General features: G+C 31.3%; 3 protein-coding genes across 4 annotated transcripts; 1 reads left to right on the top strand and 2 right to left on the bottom strand.

The window, feature by feature from the left end:
• The first annotated feature begins 738 nt into the window (after positions 1-738).
• Txl (Thioredoxin-like) lies at positions 739-5,302 on the top strand. Its single transcript, XM_011067750.2, has 4 exons — positions 739-978; positions 2,015-2,294; positions 4,152-4,435; positions 4,934-5,302. The coding sequence occupies exons 1-4, from the start codon at positions 881-883 to the stop codon at positions 5,145-5,147; spliced, it is 876 nt and encodes a 291-aa protein (XP_011066052.1). The 5' UTR covers positions 739-880; the 3' UTR covers positions 5,148-5,302.
• On the bottom strand, positions 5,216-17,259 carry MED16 (mediator complex subunit 16). Of its 2 annotated transcripts, none has more exons than XM_011067749.2 (14): positions 16,976-17,259; positions 16,604-16,750; positions 16,228-16,426; positions 15,117-15,363; positions 14,885-15,040; positions 14,522-14,652; positions 13,666-14,002; positions 13,346-13,553; positions 12,953-13,127; positions 12,563-12,709; positions 12,090-12,300; positions 9,022-9,131; positions 8,739-8,884; positions 5,216-7,091 (listed from the first exon to the last, which is right to left on the bottom strand). In XM_011067749.2, the coding sequence occupies exons 1-14, from the start codon at positions 17,035-17,037 to the stop codon at positions 6,968-6,970; spliced, it is 2,400 nt and encodes a 799-aa protein (XP_011066051.1). In that variant the 5' UTR covers positions 17,038-17,259; the 3' UTR covers positions 5,216-6,967. The 2 variants fall into 2 exon arrangements, with proteins under 2 accessions (XP_011066051.1, XP_011066050.1); XM_011067748.2 differs by having other exon boundaries at positions 14,522-14,691; positions 16,976-17,257.
• LOC105153106 (uncharacterized) lies at positions 9,139-12,083 on the bottom strand. Its single transcript, XM_011067746.2, has 3 exons — positions 11,584-12,083; positions 10,373-11,505; positions 9,139-9,408 (listed from the first exon to the last, which is right to left on the bottom strand). The coding sequence occupies exons 2-3, from the start codon at positions 11,453-11,455 to the stop codon at positions 9,376-9,378; spliced, it is 1,116 nt and encodes a 371-aa protein (XP_011066048.1). The 5' UTR covers positions 11,456-11,505; positions 11,584-12,083; the 3' UTR covers positions 9,139-9,375.
• Positions 17,260-17,786: the final 527 nt, after the last annotated feature.

Raw genomic sequence — 17,786 nt, forward strand, 5'->3', positions numbered from 1 at the left:
GGAAAATTTTGATTGGTTAATTTTTTTATGCACTATGCATTATGCGTTATGCATGAGTCTGTGCTGTGGTCATTAGGGTCATCGAACCGATTTTTAGTATCGTGAACATTGGGCTTTAGGCTTAAATTTTGTGCCTTAAAATCTCGTTGTAAATGCCCTTTTATGCAAAGTTTTGTGCTACAATTTAAGCGCATATACTTTGTCTGTGCTCTGAGCTTTAAATCCAACAGTTTTTTTTAAGATAAAATCACACGATGCGGAAAAGATCTGCGGATTAGAAAATGCGTCATTCAAATATTCAATTAGCATTTTTCGAAATAATGCAGAATAACGCTGATTGATTGCTTTTATAATGCATTCTCTATTCCACATTTTCCGCATCGTCTGATTTCATTTTTATGGTAAAATTGCAAGGTGCAGAAAACGACTGCGAAAAAGAGAATGTGTCATTGAAATAACCAATTAGCGCTATTCGGAATAACGCTGTTTGATTGCTTCTATAATGCAGTTTTTCGCATCATGTAGTTTAATCCTTAGCCTTTCTCTATTAGACGGCTACGTTGGCCACGTTGGCTACGTTCAGCAGAACACAACAGTTTTGCAACCGTTTTATGATTCTCTGCTAAGATTGGACCGTTCCTATTGATCTAAAAGCATAACCCAATCAGCGCGAAAACAACTTCCAACAGTTGCAAAATAAATGTTTTGCTGAACGCATCCATTAAAACTCTTCTGTGAACATGTAAACTGCCAGTCATTCTGAGGAATTTTGATGTCTCGATAATCTTGATTAGTTTTGTGCAGTGGATTGTAGAAAGTATTGTGGGAAGGTAGTGTGTTGAATTTAATGTAATTTAACTACACACAATTAATCAAAATAATGGGATCGGTACGAATAATAAACGACGATCGTCATTTCAACGGCGAGTTGGCAAATGCCGGGCAAAAACTCGTCGTCGTAGATTTCACAGCAAGTTGGTAAGCATCTTTTAGGTTATACTCTCATTAATGTCTGTTAATTCGACTGTATTATGGTGTTTTAGAATTTTAACATGTTCTTGATCATTACACGCTTATGTATTGATCCGTGCATTTGTTCGAATACAACCAATATTTTATCATCCAACTTCGATAAAAGATTCGTATTAAAAATTAGAATGTGAATTGTTGAAAGTAAGAATTTAATCTTCTGTTCAATGAGAAATTTATCGATTTCGAAGAATGCGATAATAGGAACGCCTTTTTTGTTCTTAACAAAAATAGTCGCGAAATCGTGAGATAAATTGTTTACCCATGTTTTTATTTTTTTTTTTCTTTATCTTTGAATCTACAAATCATCTGTTCTGTTTTTTTGTCGGATATGCTTGACTACCTTGTTTTTTTTTTCTAAATAAGCTTTTATATTATATTGTATATAATATTTTATAATACTATTTGAATTGTAATTATGGTTTGAAAAAAAAATCAGTTTTTTGACTGATCATAACTTTTAATGAAATTATAATTTTTTAAAACTAAACGATTAATTTATAATCTATTTTAATTCCTTCATTTCCGAATAGATTAAAATAAAAATTATAAAAATCAGAATCTTGTTTCCCAAAGAAAGACTAAAGGTGTCAAAAAAATATGATTTGTCAGAATCTTACATTCTTTGCAATAATTTTTCTTTTTTTCATCTACTTTAAATCTAGAAAGGGTATGTGCGTGCGTGCGTATGCGTGTGTGTATGTGTGTGTTTGTGTGTGCTTTAAAACGTGTAAAACATGATTTTACACATGTAAAATCCTAATCCTGATTCTAGAGAAGTGTATTAATACATTATAATTTCATACCTCTTATGGAGCTTTCCAAGAGAGACAAAGTAACACTGAACCTTTTATCTTTATTTAATAGTGGTAAATAATAAAGCTGTAGGGATTTATTGTGTTATACTGGATAATATGTTTGTACTGCAGAACAAGAATTGTGATTCACACTAATTAATGTGTCTTGCCTGTTTTGGACTGTGCAGGTGCGGGCCTTGTCAGAGAATCGCCCCAATATTCGAGCAATTGTCTCTCAAGTATCCCAAGGCGGTGTTCCTGAAGGTGGACGTGGACAAATGCGCGGATACCGCCTCGATGCAGGATGTCAGCGCGATGCCTACCTTTATCTTCTACCGCAGACGTACGAGACTGGGCCACTGCCAAGGCGCGGATCCAGTGGGGTTGGAATCCAAGATCCAGCAGTTCTACGGCAGCGGCGATGCCGATGACGCGGATGACTCGGTCGCAGATTCCCTACCCGGCCATGTACGAAACACCGAAAATGCCTACTACCATATCTTTGGAATGATTTTACTCGCTGCGATTCTGTTTTACTGGAATAAGTACCAATGAAAAGATTGCTACTGGTTGCTGTTTAACGTTAACCGATTTGCAACATTTTCGCGAAATTTTCTATGGAAATTAATTCGGTTACTTCAGTTTAGTCTGACGTCCAAATCTGACGTCAGTTGTGTAGTTTCATAATTATATTTTTCTCGATAAATTATATGGTAAACGAAATTTTTTAATATCTATACTTTCAAAACTTCGTTGCGCGCTGAAAAAAGAAAATCTTAACTTACAGTTTTTATTAAATCCCCATATTAGAAATTTTTCTGGTTTTAACATTGTGATAACAATTATTTCATTGATTGTCCATTTCATGTGAAGAAATGACCTTGTTGTAAAGTTTATTGTAAAGTCATCATCCTCTTTTATATTAATAGCATATGCACAGAACACAAGAATGTTATGTATTTATCTTCCAAAAGTTCTCTTCATTTCACATAGCAGAATAACAGAAAACATCACTTTGTAAGCGTTCAATTGATTCACAAGAGGAATATAATTATAATATGAGACTTTCATAATATTGACATTCAATTTTATTGTCTAGTTGGCATAAACAGATTTTCTTAAAACAGAAAAGACTTAAAACAAATCTGAGTTTACACATCACATATATGTATTATTTGTATATGGAAAATTTTTCATGTACCTCTAGTTTTATTAAAAGAAAATTAATAAAATAAAAATTCTATGTAATAATGGAAACTATTTTATTAATTTAATGGTGTTAAATTACATTTTCTTATAATTGAATAAAAAGACCATTGAATGAGCGGTTAAAGTTTTACTTTTGCAAATATCAAAGTATCACCTTTGCGGAGAAATTGTTAACATAGAAAACATTTCAAATATGTTGATGAATATCAACAAATCTTGGTATGATGTTTAGTATTCATGCGCGTAAAACTTATATAAAAATTTTATGTAATTTAAAGACTTTTTACTTCTAGTAAATCTTTAGTAATTCTTTCTCTTTTAATTTAATTATAAAATATTATCAATGTATATCTGAAAGAAAATATATATATATAGTATTGGAAATAATATAACTTTGATATTTGCATGCGTGTTGATGATTTAATGACCTTTTATCTGTACATATTATATAATCCTATCTAACACGGTAATTACAAATAAATCTCTTAATTTAATATATGAACGATTAAAAAAATCAATAAGCTAGAGATTAACATTAATTTTCGTACTCTGCAATAGGCATGTAAATACTAATTTGCTAAGATTTGTATTGAAAAATCTATACTAAAAAATTAAAAGTGTGAGATACTCAAATAAAAAATATTTAAAAAAATTTTTATAATTTAAACAAATTAAATATATATATATATATATACATATATATATATATAGAAAAAAGATAATATATACACACGCGCGCGCACATATAAAATGTACAACTCATTTTTATATTTACATTAAATTAGATAAGATACTTAAATAAATTTAGATATTTTTTATATTAGTTTTTTTTTAAGTGTAAATAAAATCGATCGAGAAAAAGAACATAAAAAAATTATAATTTCAACATTAATTTCAACAAAAAAGGAATATACAATTTCCAATATATATATATATATATAAATATATTGAAACTTATAATATTAATAATGAAAACTCATTTATCATTTTAATATCATGGAATTTGAAAACAATAAAAATAAAATAAAATTTTAAATCACATTGCATTTGTAATTTACTTCGTCTCTTCTATTTCGTTGATGATTAACCGAAGAATTTTCGGGGATTTTTTTTCAGATGGACCTGTCTAGTTTCATAATGAAACAGCAGTGCGAGTGTTTAAACGAATCGGATTATCACACTTTCTCTCAGTGTTTGAATTCGGACAGTGGGTATCTTCAGAGCGACGAGGACGAGCAGTTGATAATGTCCATCGCATTCTCGCAGCCTGTTAAGGTTCACTCACTTAAAATCAAGGCACCCATGGAAAATGGGCCGAAAAATATTAAACTATTTATTAACCAACCCAGAACGATTGATTTTGAAATGGCAAGCTCCAATACGAGCATTCAAGATCTAACGTAAGCTTTATATTATAAATCAGCAGGATATATTTAAATCGATATAGGATACAAAGAAAAAATAAATATCTTCAAAATATTTTCAAAAATTATTGAATATCTTTCTAATCGCAAATTAATCAGTTTAAAGTAATGATCAAATCCTTCTTTCATATCGATATATTTAGAAAAAAAAGTAGTAGCAACTTATAAAGTGACAAGTTTTATTTGTAGAATTAATGTGTGTGCGCGTGCATGCGTGCGTGTGTGTGTGTGTGTAAAATATAATTGAATAAGCTATTTTTAATTATTACAACGATAAAATAGTTTATACAATTATGTATATTAATTCTATATATAAAGCCTTTATAGTTGCTATCCCACTGTTTTTTTCTCTGAATATAGTTAAAATTTTTTTTTTTTTTAGAATATTGTTTCTAGTATAATGTTAGAACAGAATTTCTCTTTAACTTACTTTACTTTTTAAATAAAAAATTAATATGTGTGATTTCGGTGTAGATTGTCAACTAAGGACCTCGAGGAGGGAAATCCGATACCGCTGCGTTATGTCAAATTCCAGAATGTGCAAAATCTTCAAATCTTTGTGATAGACAATCAGAATGGCTCAGAAACAACGAGAATCGATCATCTAGTCGTAATCGGCTCACCAATTTCGACTACGAACATGGGAGAATTCAAGAGAGTGTCTGGCAAGAAAGGAGAAAGCCATTGAACGACTTTTCTGCAACAATAATATACCGGATACATCAGGAATTTCAATTTGCCTACTAACATTCCCCATTGTTTTTTTTTTGCATGGAAGAAAAGAGGAAAGAGAAATAGTTGTAACAAGACTTCAAACAATAAAATCCGATTTGAATACTGTAATTTTACTTGTAATAATTTATTAGTTCACGAAAGTAATAATTTATTTTAAGTAAAATCTATTATTAATTTATGAAAACATTTACAATTACGTTTAATATACAAAGGACGAGTCTTCAGCAAGGTATTATACAATTAATTTCACTTTAAAATGCTCGTCTGCAATTATACTTACTTTCTATCTTTCTTAATTAAGTAATTTGTGTAAATAACGCGTCGTTTAATTATTAATTAATTAACAGTTCCCGCATTTTCCTCCATTTTTATGAATTGGAAAAAAATTGCAAATTTTTTTCACTGACATAATCATTGCAAAAGAAATTTCGCTTTTAAAAATATAAACAAATGAAATATCTTTAGATTATAAATTTCTGATTTAACTTGGCAAGTAGATCATTTGAATACATACAGTATTTAGCTCTTACCTTTTTTACCTTTAGTTATAATAGCTTTTTATATTTGTTTATGTTTCTCAACAGTTTATCTTCTTTCATATAAAGGACTATGCCCAGTTTGGGCCCCGGCTGAAGGGCCCAGCATTGAGACCTAGTTAGGATTGTAAAGCATAAAAAAAAGAATTAAAAAGTTCCATATGCACATCTTTGTAAAATGAGTCCCTTGAGTGCTACAGCTGTTCAAAGTTCGCTATTATGACCATGTATCACCATTGTGTATCATGTAGGACTGATTTTATTCGATTTTGTCGAATCATTTAGTATCTGAAATATGTCCTTGATGAAGACAACTAAAATCTTTTTTGAACCCCAAATGAAGTGATACATATTAATCGATGAAGAGGGGAGAGAGACATTCAAAATATGAAACAAAAGATTAATTTTAATTGGTTTGATAAAGAAGCTGCGATTCAGTATTTTTAACTGTAATGTTTCCATTTTTCGTTTTAATACGTTTTCTTTTATAATGCACCAACAGGCATGCATGACATACATATTTAAATGTGTTGAGTGGGGCTCTTATGGAACTACTAGGCTTTTGTTTCAAAAAATCTAGCACTTTCCCAGCCAAATGTTTACGCGACTGGTTTTTAAATATTTTCCATCATGCCCACAGGATCTCATCGCGACCAATAGCTGCTTCGGGGTGACCCCGTACCAAAGGCTGGTTTATCCCGATTGATATATTCGCTGCTTGTCTATTTTTCACCCTCCCCTCTCCTCAGAGCGAACTCCAGGGGCATCGCCGTCATTACAAGCAAAAAATCCGAATTTCTGTGACATGCCGGCATGAATCGCGACCAGGGACTTAGTTGATTAATGAACTGTACCAAATACATTTTGGATATTACTTCAATGCTTTTGGTACAATCCGTTACCGCCGTCACTGCGGGGAGATGCTCTGGACGCAGAGAAATTGGATAAGATTACTAGTAGTACGTCATAATAGCGAACTTTAAATAGTTCTAGCATTCAGGAAACCTATAAAGTTGGACTTATAGAATTTTTTATTCTCTTTTGATATCTCAAAATTTTAGGCATGTCTCAAAGTTGTTCATCAACTCTCTCAAATGGAGCTCAAATTCCCTTATAAAACTGGGCATAGCCCTTTCCGCTTCTTATATTATAGATTTCCTATCTTCTTTCATATAGATCTCCAAAAGATCACGATTTATAACAAAATAAACTTTTTACAAAAATTCCTAAGTGCCCTTTATTGAGAGGCTTTGTGAATTCGCCAAATACCTCCGCATCGGCAAGCACGTGTCCATCGTTGATCCCAGGCTCTGATCGCAGCTGTCCTCGTCATGTTCTGTACCTGCGCTTTACCGCCGCACCTAAAGATGTAACGAAAAAATATGTATAAATAATATTTAAAAAATAAAGAATTATGGACTGTCAAGTTTTACAAACAACAATAAATGATTAGGGCTAATGACAATCGATACGCAATTGTCCATGCATAACTATAAATTTATATTCAAATTAAATTGTACAAACGAACATTTCGGCTCCATTTTGAGACATCTTCAGCGTTGAAATACAATATTAAATGTTTCGCTCTTCAAGGCACATAACGAAATTCCGTCACAAGCGCTTGGTAGGCCGAGTGATTTTATTTGAATAACAAGTGACGAATGTAATGATTTGTTCGGAATATTCAATTATTAAAATAATGTGTAATAGATGGATCATCGGTGCCATGAAAAAAGTTTCCTCGTAATAATTACAATTTGTGAATAATACATATTAAATAAAAGATTAAGTAAAAGAACGAACGTCAAAAGAATTGTCAAAAATTAAAATAAATCAAGGGAATTAACAGTACTGCAACATGTTGGGTTGGAATGGCAAATTAAACAATGGACACTAAACATGAATATAAAAGTACAAACATAGGTACAATAAATAAGCATTAAAAGTCAGTATATAAATTATTTAAAATGAAAACATGAGTGATGTAAATATTCAGTGTCCGTTTGCAAATTCGAACTGTTCTTTTGTCGTTTGGAAAAACATCTCCAAAATGAGGCGTTTATTTAAGAAATGTTCTTTGTTCAAAATTGTCACATTATTCTACTCAAAATCATAGTTTAAATTCATTCTATGTTCCGTAATTACTAATAGCGTGGTGGTATTTCCATTAATGTGATTTATATATTCGTTTACACAAGTTTTTAATTTCCTACCCGTCTGCCCTATATAAATTTATTTAATATATATGCATTAGTGTCTAATATCTAACTTTGATCATAATTGGCATTCCTTCGTATTTAGTTAGTATATATAAAGTTATTGATATACAGTGTTCCATAACTATTATTTGAAATATCTTCGAATCCATAAGATCTATAGGAAAATCTGTATAACTAAAATTGCACGATATAAAGAGGTCTATTACATGACGATAATAATTTTTGTCCAAGTGAAGACACTTTAGAGATTTCAGAGTCAACTTTAGTTTCTTAAATGGAATTATATGATTTTTTTATGTAATATGATTCCTCCAGTTTATTTTGTTTTATACCAATTGCATCAATTGATTCATCTTATTATTCTGTTCATAAAAGTAAGATATCAAAAAATTATTAATTTACCAATTATTTAACATTTTATGTCAATATGTGTCAGAATAAAGTATAAAATATCTCATAAAGTATTGATTTTTCGATACTTTTATCTTGAGATTTTTTTTTGTACGCAGAATAACTAGAGGAATCATATTAGGAATCATAAAAAATGAAGTTGATCTCTGAAGCGCTTCCACATAGACAAAAATTATTATCGCCATGTGATAAATTCCTTCATATCATGCAATTTTAGTTATACAAATTTTCCTCTAGACCTTATAGATTCGAAGATATTTCAGGTGCTAATAGTTATTGGGCCACTCTGTATTATTATGGATTGTTAATACATATTATATATCTTTTTATATATTTTTTGTTAGTTGATAATCGATATAATTTATGAATTAATAATACCTCGTGCACTGCTTCACTAGAAGCGGCTGCCTTCCTAAATACAAATGTCGTATCGTGTCCACGATCTGTCCGCTGTGCATACAACCTTCAACGGGATTCATTTCAGGCGTAAAAACTAACTGTTCAGGTTCCACTCCATATTCCAGCTGCAATCACAAAATGATAATAGTAAATAAATATACATACGTAATACATATGTATATAAATTAACAACCAATTTCGAATATTTTAATAGAAATGATTGTAACAATATTCTCTTTTTGTATGAATAAGCAATTCTCACCTGCAATGGGAGGTTCTGATAAAACAAAATCGGGGAGACTATAGCAGTGATACTGTTGCCTTGATGTAATTGTGGAATCATGATCTGATTTGGCAGCAGGCAGCATTCATCTGAAAGAAACTTCTTTACTTCAAAACTTTCTTCGGAAATATAAGACATTACTGTTGATTCCAAATTGATAAAATGTGTATCTGATGTATGTCTGATAATGTACATAAATATATGTGATAATAATCGTAACTTTTGTAGAAGAGAACAAGGTTTAATCCAACACTTTTATCATTTTTAGTGTATTTCTAGTATCTTTTATTTATACAGCAGCTTTTTCTTAAACACTTCAACTCTTTCCTTCGTTTAGATCACATATTTCTCGAACTCTTTAATTAACTGTTATACCCAGCAAACAAGAATGGATTGAAATAGATTAAATGGATTTAGATAAGAGAAATACAGATTCATCAATATTAAAATCCTTTTGAATGTTAGAATCCTTTTCAATCCTGAATTTTCATTTATAGGAATTGCATGAAATAAATGTCTATTTCCTTTTCAATCTTGAATACATTTTTACTCATTTATAGGAATGGCATGGAATATCTTTCTATGCTTTTCAATCTAAAAATAATATTATAGGTGAATACTGCTTAATTTAAATTTTTGAATAGAGAAGGAAATGCAGTTTTTCAATCTAGTTGAATGTAAAAATAATATCAGCCATTTCTGTGCATCGTAAATACTGCTAAATTCAAAATTTTGAATAGGAAAGAAAATGCAGTTTTTTTATTCAATTGAATAACAAAAAATTTTTCTTTTAAATATGGACCATGAATACTATTCAATTCAAAATTGTGAGTAGAAAATCCATTGTTTCATTTAAAAATGCTTTATGAATACTATTTTATTCAGAATTATGAATAAGAAATTTTTCATTTTAATTCTGAGTTAAAAAAAAACAGTTGTATCGTAAAAATATATCATGAATTCTCCTTCATTTAATAGTTAAAAGAAACATAAAAGAACTACCTAAATATGTACAATAAATGTAATATATAAATTCCTCATTTTTAATTAATAAATTAATTGCTTTTATGTATATTTTATATTAACACGTTTCTTTTATTATACAGCTAGAGTATATTTTTTGTATAAAAGTTTTAAAATAATAACTATAGAATTTCATGTAATTACTGCTTTAATTTATTTAAACTTTTACATATATAAAAATTTTTTATATGGATTCCAATCCATTTTCATAGATTTAAAATACGGATTCGGATGGATTGAAAATTTCCAACCCATTTCAATCCATTTTCGTTCTGAGTAAGTAATTATTTCCAGTAATTTAATTAACTGGTGAAGTGAAGGTTTCCTGCGAATATGCTTCATTGGATTGCAATATTATCATCGGTTTTTCCACCACAATTAATCCAGTCTCTTCGTCCACGTTTGGATTGATCTGAAGGAAGACCTCAGTTTTCTCACTTGTTGAACTCTCCACGTTAGCTATGAAGTAACTTGATTCGCGCTTTGACCTCAATTTATTATCCTTTTTGTCCTTTATATTCTCATCCTTCGTATCTTTTACATTTTTTCTATGCTCCACATTCTCCATATCCGTTCCATTCGTTATACTTTTCACGGTTTCCGCACTATCACTCTTAGTTATTTCGCTCGGGAAGAAATGCGTTCTAGTGTTCAACGATCTCTCAACCCTCTCTGCTTCGCGGATCAGATCGATGAAGAATAAATCCCTCGGCGACATAGGCGTCTTCGAGGATTTTATCTCATCTTCCGAGAGCGATACCGTTACCAGCTTCAGATAATCCTGCAGGGGACTTTTCTGAGCATAATCACTAGCGATGCTTAAGCGATTTTTCTCATTTTCTTCGACAAACACCACTCCATCAGTATCTTCGATGTTTTCACCTGATATTTGTTTATGTATCATCAAAGGCGGTAGATCCTTCCTGAGGTTTTCTCGATCGATTTTAGATTCCGATTTGTGAGAATCATTCCATTTCTTCGTACCTAGAAATTCCTCGCCTTCAGATGATATCTGATGAACGCTCAGGGGTCTCCTCTCTTTGTCCGAACCATATTTCGAGATCGCATTAATTTCAAGACTTTGTTTAATTTGGAAACGTCTCCAGAAAATTATTAATCCGCACATAATTACGATCCAAATCAGAAACGCGACTGCCCAGAAGAGAAAAGACCAATACGAAGGCCAGTATGCGAATTTGTAACATATGGCCCAAATTAAGGGACAGAGAACAAACCAGTAGACTACGAACACGCTCAAGGTTGACCAAGGAAGCGATAGGTGCTGATATCTCTTCAGTCTGGACTGTTGGATCGTGTAATTCTTTTCGTGCAGTCTGTTTTCCTTCAAGACTAGGGAGTCTTTATGCTTGATTGCAAGCTTGGTAGTCATTATATCTTCATGGATTTCACTTTTTCCTTTCGTGCGTGCGTTGTATTTTTCTTAGAATGTATTATTATTATTATTATTATATTTGTATTGTGTTGAGAGAGAAATGTAATAATTGAATTGTCACACACAAGGTATATTATTTGCAATTCTTCTGATCTATGTACTTGCTGTTGTATTATTGCGCGATTATATTACTGCAGAACTGTTACACATAATAGCGTTTAATACTGCTAATATGGCTATCAAAATTATTTAGGATGTGGTATTTTTATCAGACTTCCTGACCACAAGTCGTAGTAATAATCAAATACACGACAAGAATTCAATTTGTAATAAAATCTATTTGCTTTTAGACTGAGATTTATAAATTAATATCGTTTCTAGATATAAATTTTTTTAAATAAAAGCAAATAGAAAAAATATTACAGCGAAACAAAATAATTTTTTTTTAACTTGGTTGTTCAATTATGACAAAAAATGTATCAGACATCAATCTTATTTTTTTAAATTAATCTTCATAGAATTAAGTCATTAAGAGTTTCATATATTGCAATAAATAAAAATCATATTATATTCATTGTCAATTAATTTTTATATTCACTATTAAGAAATTTCAAGAAGTTAATGTACGTACCAATCAAACCATCGTCCACCTGTTGCTGCGTATCTCCGTTAGGTTGTACCAATTTTGATAACAAGCAAAATAGTAAGGCTAAAACGTCCAGGTTGTCTGCGCTGCGAAGAAACACTGGGAGACACGACGGGCGAAGTAATCCCCATATGCGTATGATGACCAACAACTCCCGAACAGTATTCAAGGCTTTGTGATCTTTAAGAAGCTCATACTGCAAAACAAAATAGTGAATTAAAGCTAATATGAAAGATGATATGAAGATTTTAATTTTAATTAATTTTAATAGAAGGCTATAGTTATTTTTATATTATATGAAACCCAATATAAATTCAATAACGGATATTTGGTATCACAAAAAATTATTTATTCATAAAAATATAGAAGATATAATATAGAAGAAATAGACATAAAAATCTAGATTTAAGGATTGTTTTATAATTTTCGGAAACAATAGATTCGCTAGAAGTACCTACCCCGCCAGTCTTCACTTGCATCCTCTGTTCAGGTAATCTGGCCAGCAAGTTCAAAGCTAAGTCAGCAACCCATTGAATAAGTTGCTGCAACGATTGCAACGTGCTCGGTTCTACCGTAAACTCTTTCGGATCAAGATGCAGCAACACCTAAAATAAAACATTAAGTAATTTAATAAGTAATTTATTTCAATTAACTATTTTTAATTTGTTAAAAAACAATTATATATTTAATGTCATATTTTGTTATGTTATATCTAAGCTTTACTAGTCATTTTTATTCTACGGTAAATCATTGAATGGAAAAGAAAGTAATAGAAGAATAGATGAGAAATTTGATTCACGGAAATTCAGCTGGTCGAGATGCTTGAGGTAGAACTTTGATTTAAATACCTTATCAACATCAATAATGACGTCAGTTATCACCGCAGCTAAACTTTCCGCTGGCCCTTTGTCGTGGGATATCAGGTCCGATGGTCTCAGTAAAGATTTGAAGGCAGTAGCTACCGAATGTATCATCAGTAACGATGACAAATCCGCCGCCTTGTTCTGTCCTGTTACGAGCATTCTGAAAATAATAATTACAGATGTTAATCTTTCTGGGGTTTGTAATTTGAGATAATCTTTTCATATCATTTCAATTCCTAAAAAGATGTTCAAACGCACTTCTTAAATCTAAGTCCGAGATATTTTTTTATTTTTTAAATCAATTTAAAAACTAATTTAGAAGAAAATTTATTCATATCAAAAACATCTTTTCACGTATACAAGTATCTAGTTACACACCTATATAATGACGTCTTGATGGATAAAAATAGGATGTAATGATATTGCTGTGTAGATTGTAATTGTCTGTTAAAGGAAACGTCTAATCGCTCACACAATGCTTCAATCATGGACGATCTCAGACATAAAAGTATGTCCAACCAATCCAATCCAGTCACCAAGCAATACTCGAGTAATGTACAAGCATAGTTTAGCGACATCGACGTACCTACGAAATCACATATATTGTTTTGATCATATTTCGCAATCTCGCAGAAATATCCCGTAAGAGAATGAATGTTAATGAATTAATTTCAAATAAAGAAAATTTAATTGTATACCTGTAGTACCGTCTGGCAACAATTTATAGAGATACATATTGCCCTGAGTGTCGCACGCAAGAAGTACACATCCCAGCCATGAAAGATCCATATGAGCGATAGATACAGAATTCTTGAAGTATTTGTTGCTAGGCTCATCTGGGCGCCAACTTGTATTCAGGGATGAGAACGCCACTTCCTTCAAACAGTCCAAACGATTTAGGCAATGCACCGACGAGTCCGCTAATGCTATTATTACATAACTGGGAGGCGGTAAAGTTGTCACTATAGATAGTTTTGTAGTGGCTATCGCTGTGACCGGTGACTGGCAACGATACTGCGATTGATATTGCCAAACCTATATGCCAAGAATAAAGTAATCATACATCTATATTAAAAATAAATATATTATTTAAAAATATATAAATAGTATTTAATAATAGTACAAATACATTATTTATGTCTATTTCTATTCAATGTGTATTAACTGTAATCTCGGTCTAACTTACTTTTTATCTTCTTCTAATTCTAAGAATTAGAAAAAAATAAAGAGTAAATTGAACGGAGATTAAACTTAATCTACATTGGTAAACATAGATTTTATATAACTATTGTATTATTGAATATTATTTGATCGTTATTCAAAACGTATCTATCGCTATTCAAATGAATTTGATCGTTATTATTTATTTAAATATATTATATATTAATATAATATTAAATATATAATATAATATTAAATATATTATATATTATAATACTCAGATGTGTCTTGTCTCGTTTCTTTATATTTGCCACTCTTAAACACATTTGCCACACTCTCACACGCCAAAATTTACTAAAAACAAAAATATTGATTAATTAATTGAATACTTACGACCGTCTTGAAAGGTTCTAACGTCTTTGGCTGAAATAATTTGTGAACCGGTTGCGACTTCTCCCGCAACTCCCACACCTCAACAAATCCACCGCTCTCACTGTTTGCCGCAATAACCAGAGAATCGGCATCTTCTCTGACCACAAATTTTAAATGAGTTACAACTGTACCTGCAAAAGAGTATAAAAGATCTATGCTTTTTATAGCTGAACTTTAACACAGTTCATCGTTTCTTTTTTTCGATTCTATCTATGAAATAAAAAAGAAAGAGGAACTGTGTAAGTTCAGCTAGAAAAAGAATTGTATCTATAAAAAAAAATGAACCGTTTATATTGTCATAAACTACTCAGCCATTAGTCTTACATGAATTGTCCTTAGGTGCCCCATCTTGCAGAAAAAAACTCGGTAAAGCTTGCGAGGTGATGGTGCACTTGTCATCATTCTTACGCACCAGTACTCTAAAACATCTTATGGGCAAGCAGATGCTACCGCTACTAACCGCAACGAGAAAGTGGCCGTCTGGAATTCAAAAAACAAATTATCGCAACATCCTCATATCATCTGCATTCGCAAATAGTTTTATGAGAAAAAATACTTTTTCCGTAGCACAAATCAACCGCAGTTATCCTGTGTCTCGTGTTGCCTAGACTCTCCGTCGAATAGCAAATCGGATTTTGAAGATCCTTAGTGATCATGATTGCGCCAACCATGCCCGTCGTCGATACCACCAGCACACCTTCGGCGGCTCTTCCACCAAATTGCCTCACGGAAGGTGCGAACAGTAGGTGATTAAATTTCTCGCTATAATGAATGCTATCTTTCTTTTCTGTCACTAAGCCTGTCTATGGAATTAATAAAAGAAGACATTAAAAGAAAAGATAAAACTATAAAAGTAATATATTTGTTTCAAGTTTTGAACATGTATCTACATGTGACTTGAATATTTTTTTAAAACCCTAATAAAATTTTTCTTAAAATTTTTAGACGAATTAAAACACTTTTCAGAAATATTGAGAAAGTCTATGGACGGCATAGCGATTCTTATATTCAAGACCGTCTTAAGTATAGTCTTAAGTATAGTCTTAAAAGGTCACGAATCAATCAGAGGGCCATATTAGCATCTTAAGACATTATTTAAGACGATTTTGAAATAAGAACGGATTATGAATATCAGCCTGTATCTTTTCATAGAATTTTTCATAATTTTCATAATTTTTCACGTGATTCTATAATTTCCTCTATATTTTACTTCCTGAGATTTTGTACAACATTTCATCTCAAATTAAATATCTTAGAATATTTCAGAATTCATACGAAGAAATCTAGAAAAAATGCTTTCGTGGCATTTCTGAAAAATTTTTTAAATAATTATAAAATCATTCAAAAATTCTGAAATTTATGTAACTACCCTAGTGGAAATAAATTGCTGAAATCATTGAAATCTATGTCAATTGATCCACTTCATACTGAAATGAACCAATTGATATAGATTTCAGCGATTTTCAATGATCTCAGTGATTTATTTCTACCAGGGAATTCTGAAAAATCCTGAGAAAAATTCTGAGAAAAATATTCACTAGTTATAAAACTGTAATAATACAAAACAATAATAAAATGATAATCTAATATAGTTTCTATCCTGGTAATACAGGTAAAAAAAAACAAAACTTTGTTGTCTAATCCTATCAGTTTGTTCATCTAGATACCTTTTTACCATTGTGAAACCATGCTGCACCTAGTATGTGCTCACCAGGGAAATATGCAGAACCTATTAATACCCAATCATTCAAAATATGATCCTTGAACATCCATAACTGTACATTTCCAGCTGTATCAGCCATTACCAACTTGTCACCAGGCAGATCCCATTCTAATGCAGTAATGTTGTGTTTATTCGAAAGTACTCTAGATAAATACAAGAAACATTTATTATTACAGTTTTATCTTGACTTTCTGGCTTTTTAAAAACAAATTGACAGATATTTAATAAGAGATTAGATAAGATATGTATTGTAATATTTCTTTAAAGAATTACAATTTATTAGAAAATTTAAAAGATCTTACTATGAGCAAAATACTTACTTATGAGCATGCCATGGCATATTTAAATCTGCTACATAAACATGGCAACCCCGTGTCTTGCCACTGCTGTCATCTAACTCTGTCATTGTAGTAAACGCCACTATATTCCGACTGGATAAGGAACACAACGATTGTCCATTGTATAAACTAAGAAAGCAAATTGTTAATTAATTCAAGTATTATACAAAATGTTATATATTAGCTGTGAAATGTTTTATTTATAGGTCTATTTTTTATATAGTTGAAACTAGTATACACTTTTGGAATAAAATGAAATAGATATATTTGGCATTTAATGAAGCTAAGAAAGAAAGTTTTAGTGCAATTTAGTGCAGGAATAAAAACCAAGCTTTATATCTTTAAAAAATATACCATTCTTGATTGGAAAAAAATTTGGAAGAACTCCTTCTGTTGACGGTATACAGCAGATCCATGTTTCTTCGTTTTCTTAATTATTCTTGGAGAAATACAATACTATATCTTTATAATCCTTTTCGAATTAATGAGGACGTTAAAATGTTTTCTTCAGTCTTCATGAATAATACCGCTTGGTTAGGACTTCTCTTTTTTTAAAAGCCCATTATTTTTTGTACGACTCTTGTAGATGGTCACAATAAAGGTTTAAACACAACAGGCATAGGCAATAGGCACAAGCAACAGGGAATAACGAGCCATCCAATCAGAACTCTGGTGTGTAAGTTCAATATTATATCCTAGAGTTCTGATTGGATGGCTCATTATTCCCTGTGCCTATTATGTTTAAGCCTTTAATTCTTTTTCAAAGGAATGAAATTGTGAAATGTCTCTGTTGTCGATTTTTCTACCAGAGAGAAACCTGAGAGAGAACATGACGGCCCAAAACCTGTAAGTGCAAAATACTGCCGCGTACTACTGCCCTCTGACAAAGTGAATGTAAATTACATAGCAACATCCACTTTTCTTATGATACGTCGTCCATTTTGGAAAGTGGACAATGTACCGTAATAGAGTTTCCGGGTTTGCATCAACTTGGGTTGGAAAATGCTTTGCTATTGGTTGACGTTACACGCTCTACAATAGCAGGAGAGCACGAAACATTATTACTTCAATCCAGATTGATGCAAACTCGGTCTGGCCGAAAACACCATAAGTAAAGTAAACATTGCTATGTAGTTTACATCCACTTTGTCAGAGGGCAGTAATG

Source organism: Acromyrmex echinatior, chromosome 17 (genome assembly GCF_024713525.1).
Source record: "Acromyrmex echinatior isolate Ae372 chromosome 17, ASM2471352v2, whole genome shotgun sequence".
Lineage (NCBI taxonomy): Eukaryota > Metazoa > Arthropoda > Insecta > Hymenoptera > Formicidae > Acromyrmex > Acromyrmex echinatior.